The sequence below is a fragment of the Cloeon dipterum genome, chromosome 3 (genome assembly GCF_949628265.1).
Source record: "Cloeon dipterum chromosome 3, ieCloDipt1.1, whole genome shotgun sequence".
Taxonomy (NCBI): Eukaryota; Metazoa; Arthropoda; class Insecta; order Ephemeroptera; family Baetidae; genus Cloeon; species Cloeon dipterum.
This window is the reverse complement of record NC_088788.1, coordinates 989,559-1,006,554: the sequence shown is the minus strand read 5'-3', so window position 1 is coordinate 1,006,554 and position 16,996 is coordinate 989,559. Positions and strand designations below refer to the sequence as shown.

The window sequence follows — 16,996 nt, the reverse complement described above, 5'->3', positions numbered from 1 at the left end:
AAAGAAGGAAATCATCAAGAATTTTTTGCTGGAAGAATTCTCGGCGCTGATTGGCTGACAACGCGCATGTCAGCATCTCCCGCGCAATTCACAACGAAAGTAAGCTGTTGCTGGGCAACCGCGGGAGCTGTTGACAAGCGTGTTGCGTCGGCCAATCAGCGTCCAGCAAAGAATTTTCTGATTTCCGTCTTTTAAATCGGTTTTAATAGACTTTTGGTGAATTTCTGCGATTACAAATCGATGAATCAACTCTTTAGCATCAAAATTCGGTAGTTTGATGGCAAGCGTCTTACAAGAGGCATTTAACATTCAATTCTTTTGGCGGGAAAACTCTTTGTTTTTAAATAAAATCCGATTTCAAGTAAGGAGACAGTCTTCAATTTGCAAGGAAACGCCTAGATTTAATTGATTATGGAGTATCAGCCCACAGCCTCAACAAACTTGGAGAAGCAACCTGAGAAGTTTTCATTTATATGGCAATTAAATTGAAACGAAAAGCTCAACGTAATTTTCTGCAAAACTTCAACAAACAAACAAACCAAATCTATTTCTGCGTGAAAGGCGATACCGTTCCAACTATCGAGCTGAATCAATATTAAATTAAGGTTTGCGCAAGAAGCAGTTGGGGACAGCATCCTCTGGCATCATCTGTCACTATAGTCTTTCAGCCAAGAGAATCTCAGAATCCCCTTGCTTTAATAATTCAAGAAATGACGACTCTGTGAGTGGTTTTTACTTCAGCGACCTCCCCAGGGACTGACTGTCTGAATCAGAAAAGGATTTTCCTTTCATAGGGAGGACTTATATCGATTTTCTTGTACGTTCATTTCTGTAAAAAAATAGTCATAATTTCCAACAATTTGTTAAACTTTTCAATCGAGAAGTCAACAAAATACTTGACGATTGCGTGTGACACTTTGACACCCCGGGATTATTTTGAAATGCAAAAGCCGCGAATCAAGTTTGAATAATACACAAAAGCAAATGGAGTGTTTGCTGATCTCACGACTGATTGACATTGTGTCAAAACTAGCGCAGTCAGTCGATATAAGCCAATTTGATGCTTTTGCCCTTGTCACGTTTGCACTCTTTTTAATTTTTCACGAGTCAATCAAACTCGCGGATTTGCAGAGGCAATTAAATATATATACAGTTCATGCTTTGAAAAACGTGGATTTATGGTCGCAAAGTTTTGGACAGACAGAGAGAGGCAAAAATAGAATATATATATATACTCACCGGCAAAACTTTTGTTGACAATGATATAGAAGTTGTTGACCAGGAAACGCGGCTGGTGGACGTCAACTGAGGAAGGAAAAAGACATTTTTATTTCATTATTATATCTGAAGTTTAGTAGCGTTCTTATGAGGGAATAAAAACGCAATAAAATAAGGGTCTAAATTATTAGTTTTAGCTTATTCTGAGAAAATAAACACTTGAAATTCAGAAAAAGGCAAAATATTAAATGCCTGTGGAAGCATGATAAAAATTTTCTATCGAAATTATAGCAATGGGGTTGAAAGGGGATGAGGGTAAACACCCCCTAAACACTTTAGTTGCCTAGTGGAGGTTGAGACGAGTCTAACGGTGGGTAGTTTTTGCAATTCTGATGCTTAGAACCCAAGATTTGGAGTTGCAAAAATCACGAAATTCGAAAAAATTCCCTTTTTTTCGTGTTTTTAAGGATCTTTGTAATTCCAAATCTCCGGTTGTAGTTGTCAAAATTGCAAAAACTAACCACCGTTGGAATTGTCTTAACTTTTTCTGATAGCTAAATGATTTAGGGGTGTTTTCTCTCCACCCCTAAGTTGCCATTCAGCTTTAAAGATGCAACATTGAGCGGCGCCAGGGACGGTAGTCACTTTTTATCAAAATTGAAGCAATGGGGATGAAAGGGGGTGGGTTTATTCACCCCCTAAACCCATTAGCTGCTTAGAAAAGGTTAAGACGAGTCTAACGGTGGGTAGTTTATGCAATTCTGATGCTTAGAACCCGAGATTTGGAAGTGCAAAAAACCCAAAAGATCAAAAAATGTCATATTTTTTTTAAAATTATTTTAAAAACAACACATTTGCAGCTGAAATTAATTCAATTTTCAATTCTGTTACATTAGAACTCTCTCTGGACGAGGATTTTCCATTTCCCGCCAAAAAGTTTCCCTTGCCACTGCTATAAATTTCACTTGAAAAACGTTTTTAGATCGCGGTGTGGACCGCCAAGTGTCAGCACGGTTGACGTGTGAAAGAGTGTCGGCTGATGATGAAAAGCCAACAAGTCCGCCCGTCCGAGCAAACACGCCGGTGCGTAATTTGCGAGGCGCGCAACTTCTTGTGCAAATATTTTCAATGCTCCTTGGGCGTCGGGCGTCGGAGGCCGGGCTTTCCGCGCGGAGACCATTAATTTTAATCCCGAGCGGAAATGACAAAACCGAACGGCTGACGGCTGCGACGGCGCATCACTTTGCATTATTTTATCAGCTGCGGTGCACAGAGGGCGAAACGCGCGCCGGCGACATCAATTTTCATGAATGAAAGTGTCGCGTGATGAGGTGTCATGCGGCGCAGCATTTGTTTGCATTAACTACCCCGTTGGGAAAGTGAGCAGGCTGTATGCAAAGCCGTCTGCAGAATGTTGCAATATTAACTAAGCCTTGTTGTGCATGAAGTTGTCGCCGCACAGGCCAGCAACTGATTTCCAATATATTTCAATTAATTGCGATCGCGGACAAACGGTAATTGATACTCTATTGAACGCCCACTTTAACAACGTTTCCGAGAGCGATTTAATTTCAGTTCGAATTCGATCAAACGACGATACCATTGATGATCATTAAAACGGGTTTGCAATTTGATGATCAAAAGGGGTATTTCATTAATTTATTCACAATCAGTGCCACTTCATACTGATTGTGAGAGCACAATAGTTTTTGGAATAGTTTCTGACTGAGAAATCAGCGAATTCATTTCATGTTGTCACGTGACGCGGGCGAGCGCGCTGATTGGTTGCTGGTCCCGCCCACTTCTTCAGTCAACAACACAACAGCAAAAATTCTTGGTTGAAATTGCCGGAAATTGCGTATAGTTCAACAAACAAACTCAAATTTCCTTGCAAGAAAGTGCAACAATTAATTCAACAGTGAAAATTGTCGTGTTTGTTGAGCTTAGCGCAATTTCAACGATCTCAAGAATTTTTGTTGCCATGTTGACTGAAAAAATGGGCGTGACCAGCAACCAATCAGCGCGCGTCACGTGACCAGACCTTCTCGCCTTCTCGCGCGAAATAGCATAAAATTAATTCGCCGATTTCTCTCTAAATCTTTTAATATTTAATTTTTTATTCTGACATATGTTAAAAAGCAAATTTTCATCTTTCTATTGGTGCCTAAGAATTTTATTTAGAGCGCTTTTAGAGGGGATTTATCATAGGGCCAAAAAAGCAGCCTGCTCTCTTTATTGCACTTAATTATAAATGAGTGAATATTTATTTTCTTACCGTAAGTGTCGCAGGCGCGTCCCTGCCAACAAGGGTCGCAGGCGCACACCTGGTCGTCGCATTTGCCGTGTCCTCCGCACTGCTTTCTGCAACACACAAAAAGACGCCAACGGCAAGGGTTAGCAAGCGAGAAATGAACAAGGGCACTAAAAAGGCACTCTCCTATTTCGAGCACGTATTCAAAAAAGCGCGAAAGAAAGAAAGTCTGCTCGTAAAGCGCGCGCGCCAAATTAGCCGGCGTTTTGTGCCAGATTTCATTACCCTGCGCTGCTCTGCTCGTCCGGCCGGCCGGCGGAGACGACGACGTCGCCTCGCCTTGCCGCCGGCGAATTTCCCTGTACATGCCATGCACCCTCGTAAGACGGGGTGTTTATGAGGCGGTGCCGCCTGCTTCGCATTAGTGGCCGTTTATTGGCTCGTAAACGCGCCCGAATAAGATGCTGGCCGGCCGCATCCCCGGCAATCTTGCTCCCGCGCGCGCCGAAAGCAGGAAATTGGGGATTGCCCGCAAAATTTGTCTGTCGTTTCGTTTCATTCCGCGCAGACACATGCCACCAACGCTTTTTTTCTCCTTTTTTTCATTGTAGGACACACGCAGTTAGTGCTGGATTGTTGCAAACTTTTTCTTATTAGCACTGCGGCTGTCGCTTTTTTGGGAGGCTGCGAAAAGTCCAAAAAGAATTGGTCCGAAAAGGTGATGGATTCATTTATTTGTATTAATTTCCTTTAATTTTAAAATATTTGGCATTGTTAGTTTTGAAGAAGGGATGGGGTGGTAATTTAGATGGGAATTTAAAATTTTTAAATATTTTTAAGTAAATTTAATACCGAAAATTTAGCAGTGCAAAAATAACAAAATTTGAAAAATTCCTATTTTTTCGTGTTTTCTGGGTTTTTTGTACCTCCAAATCTCGAGTTCTAAGAATCAGAATTGCAAAAACTACCCATCGTTGGACTTATCCCAACATTCTCTGAGTAGCTATAGGGTTTAGGGGTGTTTTATCTCCACCCCTAAGTTGCCATACAGCTTTAAAAATGGAACAGTGAGCGGCGCAAGGAGCGGTGAAATCTTTTCATAAAAATTGAAGCAATGGGGATAAAAGAGGGTGGGTTTATGCACCCCCTAAACCCATCAGCTGCTCAGAGGAAGTTGAGACGAGTCTAACAGTAGGTAGTTTTTGCAATTATGATTCTTAAAACCTGAGATTTGGAAGTGTAAAGATCCCAAAATTAAAAAAAAAATGTGATATTTTTATTTTTGAAACAAACGGTTTTTAAGTATCGATTTGAAAGTTTTTTTAGTAGGATAAGCTCGGTTTAGTATGATAGTTCATTTGCCATAAATTGAGGAAAACGTATCTCTTTTGTTCAAATATAAGAATTAATTAGATAAAAATATTAATTTTCATTCTAACGGAGTAGAGACTTATTGTATTTACCGTTTTTCCTGTCTTTAAACAAGACGACAGGATAGAAATATAAATCCTTTGTCTTCTTTCTCTTTACGGCTTGGTTGTTGTTTGTGTTTGAAAGCTATTTCCGGCCAGAAAAAGTTAATTATCAACGTCTAGTGAATAACAACCCACGACCCAATTTCTCAGGCTAATTTCCGGTAATGTGCACATGCGGGCCTTTTAATTGAATAGACGTCAAGACGAGTTTGATGGTGAGTGGATTTTGCAATTCTAATTATTAAATTGGAGCCGGGGCTTGAAGTCAGGTCGCGCGACCTGAGGAAGATCGGTGAAAGGCAAAGGTGAAAAACCGTGAATCGCCAAATGTGCTCGAAATTAATGAAAAATCATTAAAAACCGGCCTGGGAGCGGATCTCAGGGTGCGGGGTACCCTGAAAAAGGTTGTTAGGGCATGCCAGGTCAAAGCCACGTCCAAGAGCTGTCCGATGAGGGGTCGTGGTTGATGATCGGACGAACGGCCGAATTTTAATAAAAATAAAACCATTTTCGCCTGGGAACATCACGCGTTGAGTGAAGCGGAAAAAACCGAAAAGAATTAATTTTTCTATGGACGAGAAAAATCTGAAAATCAGTTTCCGGACCGGCGGTGGTCTTGCGCATGCTATGAAGTTTATAAGACCCTTCAATTTTTCTCTGTTTGGAAAAAACCGCGAAATTTCTTTCCCATGATAAAGAGTGCAAAAATCGCGTTTTGCAAAGTTCAAAATCTATCTTCTCCTAGAATTTTGATCGGATCGGCTCGTATTTGGTCTTAAAATGATCCCAGATAAATTTTGCGATGATTTGTCGTGGGGTTTGTCTAATTTTTGCTCTAGACTGGAGATATGGCCTGCGGAAGTCAGAAGATGTTTAAAAAAAAGCAAAATTCCACCCTTAAAAAAGTCTTGTAAATCTCATTTAAACTTAATCGAGTTTTTTTAATCTTACCAAATTAGTTCTCCATTCACCCGTGACATTTCATCTATGAAAATTTCGTTTAAAACAGGATTTTAACCCCCCTCCCCAAAAAAGGGAACATCGCGTCTCTTGTCCTTTCCTTAAGAATATATTCCAGTCAGCTCGGGTCAGTTTCAACGCAGCAATTTTGTGCAAAATAACAAAGCAAGCGTCTGGGTGTAGTACGTGCTGCCGTGCAAAATTGAATTTCACCGGCGAAAGAGCGTCGGCCGTGCAGCATCTGCATGGGCTGGAGCTTTATTTAACACGCGCCTGCTTCTGCTCTCGGCGCAATGATGAAAAATTCTACCGGCGGGACGCGGCGAAATGCGGCCTTGTTTCCGGCCCACGCAAAATATTAGAGCGGGGAATTGGGTCTGCTCGGGGCTTCTTTCTTGCTCATCCGGCCGGCCGGCTCCCTTGTGGGCATCGCGCGCGCGAGCCGAGCCGAGGACCAAGGACCAAGGACAGTTTGCAGAGCAAGCGGCGTGGGAATGCTAGCTGGTTGGCTGGTTGCATTCCTCGCCTCTCGCAAGACAATCCCGGCCTATGGGGCAACACCAACACCTTCGTCCCTTTGTTAAATCGGATCGGAATTTCGGCCAGGATTTGTGCTGCGTTGCGTTGCCACCGCAGCCCAACTACTTTGCTACTTTGCCCGGCGGCACAGACGCAAAAAGAGAAACACACCGGAATTTGGTCGTTTTCCCGCAATTCCCAAGTGGAAAAAGAATGCAGCTAACGCATTTTTTCTTGTTGTTCTTTAAGCCGAAACCCCAAGTAGCCAGAAACCTAGCTGGAGTAGATTCCTCGAATTCTCCGAAATAAAAGCCAGATTTGAGCTGAATTAAGGTTACCAGAACGGAGAATTTTATAAAATAAATATTTCTTTCGTTTTTTCAGGACAAATTGCGTCTGGTATAGTTTGGCGGGAAAGTTTCAATCGTAAAATAAAATTTATCGTGAAAATACCTTCAGAAAAATGAATGTTTTTGTTGTTTTTTCTATACAAACAGCTGATTAGCCCAGTATAATTGGCGAATCAACCGTTAGATGGCACATCAGGCTAACGGAAATTGAACAAAATGCGCGTGAATGAAATTATTCGGTCGGCACGCCCATTTTTCGTCGCCATATTGACTTCTGACCGGCGGGAAACCAACACAGATCGCAATCTGGCTCCCGGTGGGAATTACGACTGCGCAGAAGGTTTTAAATTGGGTCATGCATGCGCAGAGATGATTTTCAGCCTCCATGTGAGATCAAGAAGCGATTTGAACATACTGCGCATGCTTAAGATGCGCACAAGTTTACTGCGCAGCTCCTTAATAGGAATGCAGAAATGTAACGGCTTGTGGTAGAGTTTTAATTTCTGTCTGAGATATTTTTCATATAATCAAGCTTCATTTTGGCCATTTCAAATATTTTTTTACACCCTGGTAAGTTTAAATAAACTTTTCTAACGGTTTTCCAGGATAACAGGCTGCGTGAAAATATTTAAAATAAATTTATGGACTGCGTTTTGTAAGCTGGCAAAATACAGGCCGAGGCCGTATAAAAATCATCGAATTTTCCTTGTGATGTAATATTTGTATTCCGGAAATGGAGGAAATTAAATCTACCTTTGAAATGTACGATCGATAAACACGAAGCCGCACCGCACCACCTTTTCTCTGCTCCAGCAAACGTGCTCTTTCGTTGGTCGTTGCATATAACATTTTCACGTTGCGTGTGCGCTGAATATATTCAGGAGCGCGCCTCTTCTTTTTCATATTCATGAGGCAATAATTAACCCGGCGCGAATTTATTGGCTTTTGCCCGCGTGCACGTGTGTGTATGTGCGTGTGCCCAACCCCTTCTACCTTTGTTTTCGCCGCCGTAATAAAATTATTACAGCAGTTTTAGAATAGGTGTTCGGGCGCGAGCAGCGCGACTGTTTCGCAAAAAGCGGTCAGCTGGGGATTAGTCATCCGGTATGCGTGCGTGCGTGTGAAAATTCATTTTACTCGCGCTTTTTTCGCTTTTGCAGACTGCAAATAATGCCATGCCGTTAATTACCAACCGCTATTTTGCAACTCTGATTTACATTTTTTGCCAACTTTTCAACGCGTTTTATCGATAATTATTTTTTTTCGATTTTGCAGCGCGCTTTTCAGTTCGTTGGGTGTTTTTAGAAAAGTTTTGTCTCTATTTATTACGTTTCCAGTGAATGAAAACTAACGAATGGCACAGCATGAATCAAATTTCTGATTGGTTTTTAGCAAAAAATGTTAATTTCTTATAAATAGCATTTTTATTTAATTTTTGTGATTTGAATTCACCTAACACAGCCGAATAATTTAGTTTGCATTTATTTCGCGTGCTCCTGTCAAGGTTTTTTTTACATTCACCGCGTTTTCTGATTCATTACAAGTTTAATTTTTATTTTGGGACGCGACTCCGACTACTTACTCGCCTACTCAACTACTTCATATAAAGTCAACAATGCAAAATTTTGTCAATGGACTCTATTTTAACCTCAAAAATGGTTACCTCCAGATTTTCCATCTTTCTGAAGAGCCGAGAGTTATTTTCAAAGAGCAAAAATAGCAAATTCTGCATTGGAAAATACTCTTAAATCAATTGTTCTTTCTTCCTGTGGTTTGAAAAGCATCATTCAAGAGTTTTCCTTTACACCGAATCTCCTATTCAGCTTTTTAATGACGCGGCTTTCACAATTTCTGCCATAGAGCACGTTCGTAATGATTCCCAATACGGCTTCAACCGCTTTTCTTGCCAAGGTGAACATTTAAACACGAATCTGTGTAGCCGAAAATGCGTCACGACTGCGGCTGCCACGCGTTTTTTTTTTTGTTCCTTTGTAGCCAACGCAACAAGTTCGAATGAGAAAGCCTTGTTTGTTTCCTTTTTATTACTAATCTGCTGCTGCTGCTGCAGCGTTGAGAGCGCTTTTTAGTCGACCAAGCACAATTTTTTGCCAGCGGAGTTTTGTTACGTGCTCTTATGATAATCCTTAGTAAGCTGCAGATTTTCTTGCAGCCCTCTGAAAAGAAAGGCAGCCATTTTTTACCTTTCCTGCGGCGAAGTAAGAGAGGTATGTTCTAAAATTTTGGGTAAAATTTGATTTTATATTTGCACAAAAGCTGCCTTTTCAATTGAAATTGCGAAAAACTGATCCAAAAAAATTTGAAATGCATATAAACTGCGGATTTTATTACTAAACGGTAAAAGTGCATTTTTAATTACTAATTTTGATTTTTAAATTATGGTTCATTGCACATTCTCACTGAAATTTATCATGAAAATGAATATTTTTGTTGTTATTTCTTTCCTAACAGCTGATTAGCTCGGTAATTGGCGACTCAACCGTTAGATTGCACATCAGGCCAATGGAAATGTAAAAAAATACGCGGGAATGAAATTATTAGGTCGGCACGCCTCTTTTTCGACGCCTCTGATTGGCTGACTGGATTGACCTCCATTATTTCGACGCCATATTGGCTTCTGACCGTTGGGAACCAACACAGATCGCAACCCGGTCCTCGGTGCCATGAAATAATATAATTTCCTCCACATGCAGGCCTCTATTTTTAGAATTTCTGTGTTGCTTTGAGTCCCGCGACGCCAGCGAAAGCGAAGGTGAAAACCGACTGCCTCCTTTGACACATTTCTGTCGTTGAGTACGAAAGTGTTGCTCCATTTCCTCATTACGCCGTGAGCAAAAAATCGAGGGGCGAGCGAACGCGCGCCTTCTTCCTTTGTCTCGTCTTTTGCACGTGGAGCTGCAAAAAGCATCTTTTCCCCCTGTGAGTGTGTGGATGTGTTGAATTATAGCACACACGGCGCGCAGAGTGAGCGAGAGAGAGAGAGAGAGAGAGAGCAACTCTCCTTTCGCGTCTGAAAGGCTGAAAAAGAATAAGAAATGGAGCGGCGCGACGGCGACGACCGACGAGATGAGGAAGCTAACAGGTTTCTTTCAGTGTTCGAGAGGAAAAACAAGCCCGCTTCGCCGTGTATGACTGCGGGGCAGACGCGCGAGCGAGAAAAGCAGAGAGAGCGAGCGAGCGAGGTGTACAAAGAGGTGAAAAAGCCTCGGCTGATTTATATCACACGCGTCGCATTGATTATTTCTACGCGCTCGCTCGCACGCCTTTGATCGCGAAATTGCCGCTCGCAAAATGGAAAAGAAGATGTCAGCCGGATGAAAAATGTTGCGAAATAAGCCCGCCGTGCAGTTTTTTGCTTCAGCAAAATTGATTCGAGCTTTTCAGCAGGTCTGTAATTGGTTGGAATGGCTGGAAGTAATGTGTGCCTGTTAATCTAATAAGAAAACGAGTCCCTCCATTTTTTCTCTTTTTATAAATAATGAATTTAAATTCGTGATTGAAAGTTATGTCACTCTTCCTATTTTACCACGAACTGTTATTATTATTAAAACAGATACGGTCGAAAGAGTAGGCAACCTGCTTGACACATGTAACCAACGGGTTGCATAATTTGTTTTTAAAATAAATTTTTGTGAAAATCCTTTTACCTTTGAGTTGCAATCTTAGTTGGTTCCCGCCAGTCAGAAGTAAATATGGCGTCAAAATTTACAACTATTTGAATGTTCCTCCACTTTCAAGCTGCGCAGTAAACTTGTGCGCATCTTAAGCATGCGCAGTATGTTTAAATCTCTTCTAAATCTCACAGGGAGGCTGAAACTAACTTCTGCGCATGCGTGACCCAAATCAAAACCTTCTGCGCAGTCGTAATTCCCACCGGGAGCCAGATTGCGATCTGTGTTGGTTTTCCCGCCGGTCAGAATTTAATATGGCGTCGAAATAATGGCGGCCAATCAGCAGACGGTCCAGCGGCCATTCAGAAGCGTCGAAAAAGAGGCGTGCCGACCTAATAATATAATTTCCGCGTATTTTGTTGCATTTCCATTAGCCTGATGTACCATCTAACGGTCGATTTCATTTCCCCAGATGCCATATCTGCGCGTCGCGTAAATTTGGCCCCCTGTGGTATCCAGTTCAAGTACACTCAATTTAATCACATCCCGCAGGAATATCAAGAACCGTTAATAAAATGTTATAAAAAAAGCCACAGATTTTTAATCAAATTTTCCCCTTTTGCAATCCAAAGAGGCCTCTCGTCGATTCGCCGGCATCTCTTATCTGCAAGTTTTCTGCCAAAGTTGGTCGCTGCCTCTCAATCTGTGCGCGCCGCAACAAAGTGATGCGCCTGCGAAACTTGTAATACTTTGTGTTTCAAATTTGTGCTGCTAATCTCGTTAGAGAGGTGCACGAGTGGCTTTAATGACCCGCCGAGAGCGAGAGAGAGAGAGAGCGAGTAATCAAGCAAACATTGGACGACCCGATTCTTCAGCACGCTCTTGTCAAACTCCAATTAGGAGAGAGCATACTCATAAGTCTCCACACGCAGCCTGTGACGTCATCGGTAATCGTTCTCCAAAATTAACTATTGATTCGCAATCGAGATTAAATTCATGAGTTCCTCACAATTTTTGAATAATTCATTCTAGTTAAACTTTCGCACGGGAAAAATTGAATATTTAATATATAGAAACAGGTCATTTGCCTCGCCACATTAGCTTGTATCATGATTGTAATGCGAGCAGAGCAGAGCAGTTGAATAAATTTGAGCCAATGGCCCTCCTGTGAGGTGGAACAGTAAATATTTGCTCTGTCAGAGGAGTGGATCGATTTTGAAAGGCACACGGGACGCGTCCGGCCCCGTCGTCGTGCTGTGGTCCTTTTGTCCCATGTTAATTTCTGTCGAAACGCGAACGCGAGCGAGGGTTAATTTTCGGTCGGAACAGCAGAAAGCATGCCAAACGCCAAGCGCAGAATTGTTGGCGGAATTAATTTCAACTCTCAAGCTGCTACAAAATTAATTGGAAAGGACAAAGGACTGTTGTATGTATACACCATTGAAATTTAGCAGAAAGCATCTGGAGCGTGGCCACTTTCTCCTATAAGTCCGAGTGATACGTTAAATTAATATTTGTTATTTAATGGAGTTAGAATTAACTGATGATCAAAAGGGTTGGTTTAAATATAGTTGTTAAATTTTTATTAATAAACCGCAAAAATTGGTCTATTTTTTCTAATTTCAAAGTGTCAATCATCCTAAAACCACCTCAGCTCTTTGAGGAACGTGAATACAAGTCAAACGATATGAAATTTTTGTTAATTTGACTCTTAGAACTTGAGATTTAGTTAAAACAATGTTTTTTTTACCCCCACGACCTTCGAAAGAAAAAAAAACATGTTTTTTTCACCAAATTCTAAGCGTCCGATTGACTAAAACCACACACCGTTCGACTCGTCGTGACCTCCCCTAGATAGCTGAAGCAATTTCAGGGTTGCAACCCCTTCAACCCCCTTTTTCACCCTAAAAACATTATTTTTAATTTATTTTTATTTTTTGCGCCTTGTTGGGCATCAGAGTTGAGTGTCAATCATCCTAAAAACACTTCAGCTCTTTTAGGAACGTGAAGACAAGTCAAACGGTATGCAGTTTGTGTAAATTTGACTCTTAGAACTTGAGATTTAGTTAAAACACTGTTTTTTTTCACCCCCATGACCTTCGAAAGAAAAAAAACATGTTTTTCACTAAAGCTCGGCTTCTAAACGTCCGATTTACTAAAACCACACACCGTTCGACTCGTCGTGACCTCCCCTAGATAGCCAAATCAATGTAAGGGTTGCAACCCCTTTTTAACCCCATCTAAAATGCTAAAAATGCATTTTTTGCATGTTTTTACAGCAATAATCTCGACTAAACAAATCACAATCGCTCAAATTCAATTTGGACAATCATTCCTCTTTCTCACCCCTTGAATGAAAGTGCTACAGCATAACAAGATTAGTTTAAAATATCAAAAAACGTACTTTAGCATCAATTTACATTTCCCTTTTGGCAGGAATTTCGAACATAGAACCTTTTCCCATCACTTTTTATTGTTTCGAGCTAAATTTTATCTCCATCCACAGAAAAATTCCATTAGCTCGGCCGTATCGCCCGACGGCAACGAGTTATTTTTCAAAAAGAATTAATATTCGCATACACACGCGATACACGAGTGTAAGCCGCGTCTCACACCGGCGCGTCGCGAAACATTTCTCATGGCAGCTTTACGCGATTATAAAATATATAGAAAGCGAGCGGCTGCCTGCTCTCTCTCACGCACCGCAGAGTTTTATTCATATTAAATTTATCAAATCGCGTCCGCCCGGAGGAAGCAAAAAGCAGACAAGGGATTTGCACCGAAAATTATTATATTGAATAAGCGCGGAAGGAAGGAAGGAAAGCGCGCGGTGCGAAAGCTCACATCGGGATTTGCTTCGAGTGAACCCGGCAGCAGGCTCATAAAAATAGCGGTTAGTTCTGCTTCATGAACTGCGCGTCTAATGAAAAACTCTGCCTTCCAATAAAAGCAAGCAAGAAAGCGCACAATTAAAGTGTCCCCTGCTTTTTATATGCTTTTCCTATATAGCTTCGCCAGCACAAAAGCTTTATGTATAGATCGAGGCAAACCGCGCTTTATCCATCCCAGTGAATGAGTCAGTTCATGCCAGCAGGTAGCACCTTATTAAAATTAGTTTTTGATGCAGAATAATATGGTATTACAACGGTCTGCGTTAAAACCACGAGGAGAGAAAGTTGAAAATTATGTCAAGCCAAGCGCGAGTGGAATCATGCTGGCCGGCGTTCACGTTTGTGCTTTCTGCTGATAAATGAGAACAAACTTTCTCCAGACCGTAAAGTCTTTTATAAGAGGGAGGCATTAAACAAAAAACTCTCGAGGCATTCGTTAAACCTCGTAATTCTGTTTACTAGTGACGTACAAAACATGGATTATCAAATCCAGAGGAATTGTTTAATTATATCTCTTAAATAACGTTTTTGACGAAGTTTCTGAGCACGCCAATCGATTCCTGAGGGTCGAATTAGGTAAAATTGATGTTTTTTCTCTCCAAAACATGCAGCGTGACGTACGAACTTTTTTTCCCGCCAAAACAATTTGAATGCGAGTAGTGCGCATGCGTCAGAGCTGGCTAGATCTGACAAAGAAGTCATTCGTACTGGCGGTGCTCAAACCAGCTGTGACGCGTGCGCACTTCTCGCATTCATTTGTTTTGGCGGGAAAAAAAACATTCGCACGTCACGCTGCACTTTTTAACGGAAAAAAGATCCATTTTACCTAATTCGACCCTCAGGAATCGATTGGTGAGCTCAGAAACTGCGTCAAAGACGCTCTTTTATGCAAATTCCTATTTTCAGAAGGTTAGTGAGAGTTTGAAGTCAAGCTTCTCCCTTGGGCAGATTCAATTGGCTGCTAGTTTGCGAAACAATATATATAAAAGTGACAGAATTAATTGAAAAACAGAATTAAGCGAATTAAGCGTATTGTGTCCTGCCGGGCCAAATTGGATCGGTGCGCGCGCAAATTAAACTACACGAGCGAGACAACGGCTCGGAATTATCCGGCGGCAATAAAAGTGCGCGCGGTCTCACCTGCAGGGTGGAATGGACCGGCAAAAACGGTGAAGCGAGTCGGTCGGAGAAACTTTTGGTCCCCGGAGAGCTATAAAGCTCGGCCCAGGCCTCTTCTTTATAAAACTAATACAATTATAACGCGCGCGCGTCCCGCCGCCATCCGTCCGAGCCCGAGCTAGGGTTGCACTCGATCGCGCGCGCCTGCAAAATCGGCTGCTTTTTTTCTCTATTATTCCCCGCTGGTTTATACTTTCCGACCGTTTTATTTTCATCTAACCCTGCGAAGCGATTGACCAACGCCGCGCGCACGACAAGTACAAATTGCGGCTCGCAACTTTGTTCTCCACTTGTGAATGTTACTGCTTCAAAGTTTTAATGGAGAAAATCGGTTGCTTATTGAACGGAGAAAAAGAGCAATGTTAACACGCTCGTAAAGATTAGGCTTCGACACTTCTAGTGTACGAATGGCAAGTCACCAATCAAGGAAACAGTTGTTAACGCGTGTTGACCTAGATGCTGGCGAGAATTCATCCCAAACGGAGAGGTTACGACGGTAATTCCCTTGAAATATCAAACAGCAATTTATGAGAAGGCCATAAAGCGACCAGCTCCGTATGATTCACGCTTGGATGTGTGAAACTGTAGATGTGACACTTTCTGTCATTTCAGCGGTTGAGCTAATTGATTAATTTGACTTCGATTTAAGCGTTTTAGACAAATTGTACTCGTGCTCCCATAATATTAATTTCGTATTTTTATGTAAATAAACATTCAAACCTCTTGATTTTTTCCTTTTCTGGCTTTCCCCAACGGAGTGAGTGCAGTCGACCGGTGAATTAATATTCCTAATTGATTGGCAATAGCCTAAAAAAATTTATACTCTGTCTAGAAACCATGCCATGCATTTCGAACTGGCTTTTTTATTACGCGTGCGGCATTAAAAAAAGTGTAACAGTCACAGAGGCTCGGAACTCGAAACTCGGAAGCAGGCAGCGCGCTAAATAAACCGAAAGCGATTTTTTATTTTTTGTTCGCCAAATGAGGAGGCCGCAGCAGTGGCGAAAAGCGGCGGCAACACCATGTTGTAAAAGCAAAAATGAGAGGAGGAAAAATTCGGCGCGGTGTGGATCAAGCTGCAGATCGATCAGCTGGAAGCGGATGAATGTATTTGCAAAGTGCCAATTTATTCTCCGGCGGGGCTGAACACTGCTCGCCGGCGCAAATTCGGCTTTATGGAGCGCAAAAAATGAAGTTTACCCACACGGTGGGGATAGCTTATTCCTTCTTTTTTCACTCGGTAAACACTCGAGCCTGCATGGAGTAAGCAAGGCGCTCGTATTTTCTTTATGGATGCCAGAGCTCTAGCAGAGGCCGGAGAGCTTTTTGTTTGCTCTACATGAATATAGTGAGCGCGGATGAAAGGAGACAAGGGCCGCCGCGTGTGCCTCTTCAACAAGAGCCGCTCGCTGTTTCAAACACAAGCCCAGATTCGGATTTTTTTCGATCAGAAACTGCGACTCGGCGCGATCATTCGGGTGCAAAAGTTAGCCAGGGTAAATAATAATCTCGATTAAATTGGCCTCGCTCTCCGCAGTGATGACAACTTTTCCCCGCGTTTCCACTGCATTTCGAGGCACAAATATTTGCTTTGCATGAACAGAAAATAATGAGTTCCGCCGCGAAGCTCTTTGCATTATTAATTATCGATTTGGGTGCCGATTCCGCACGCTTTTGGTTGGCAGCTGCGAAATGAACAGATTTTCGCAGACTCTCGTCGGAAATCGATGCGTTGTTTCTAGGTAGGTGCGCGTACCGGAAATTTTCCCTTTGCTTTGTGTCCGCCCTTGCTGAATTATGGAAGGATCGAGTGTCGTCATAAAAGGAACAACACAAAGGGAAATTGTCTCGAGTTTTCAAAGAAACTCATCGATATCCGAGATTCTTGTTTTGGCCGTCTTTGTTTTCATTAAGAACTTTTTGCATTGTTCATTAAGTTGAAAGTTTGTGAAATTTATAGCAACAGTTTATCTCTACAATGTGCACTAATGAAATCAGGAATGAGCAACAGTTAATTCCATGATTTTCTTCTTTGCTTTCGATCCCTATCCAATGGTGTGCCAATTTTGAGGAAAAATATCTAAATTGTGAAATAAATCGTGATTTTACAGTAGGGCGAGGCAAAATGCTTGATTATTAACCGTAATTGACGAAGTTTCTGAGCCCACCAATCGATTCTTCAGGGTCGAATTGGCTTTATTTATACAAAGATGCTGTAAAACTGCACATTTTGCGATTTTCCTGCGCTTTGCGACACTTGCCACGCCCCCTTTATTAAAGTTCCTGGCAAACATGCCTCCATTTAAAAATTCCCGCGTTTTTTCAGCTCATTTGATAAATTTTACGGATTTCCTGCACTTTCCAACGCATGCTAAGCCTCCAATTTAAATTTTCCGGAGAATCACGCCCCCATAACGAAATTTTCCGTGAGTTCTGAGTCGAGTTTGTTTATTTTCCCGCTCTTTGTGACACGTTCCAAACCTTCTTTTGTAATTTACCTCAAATTCACGCCCCCAATTCGAGA

The 16,996-nt window shown here is 41.8% G+C and overlaps 1 protein-coding gene across 2 annotated transcripts in view; it reads right to left on the bottom strand.

Annotated features, from left to right (window-relative positions):
* The window catches only part of LOC135939156 (uncharacterized), a 131,936-nt gene that overhangs the window by 43,756 nt on the left and 71,184 nt on the right, over positions 1–16,996 (bottom strand). For both annotated transcript variants that reach the window (XM_065483383.1, XM_065483382.1), the window contains 2 exons: positions 3,494–3,579; positions 1,240–1,305 (listed from right to left, as the gene is read on the bottom strand). In XM_065483383.1, the coding sequence (XP_065339455.1) occupies positions 1,240–1,305; positions 3,494–3,579 (152 nt within the window). The remainder of the gene's footprint in view (positions 1–1,239; positions 1,306–3,493; positions 3,580–16,996) is intronic.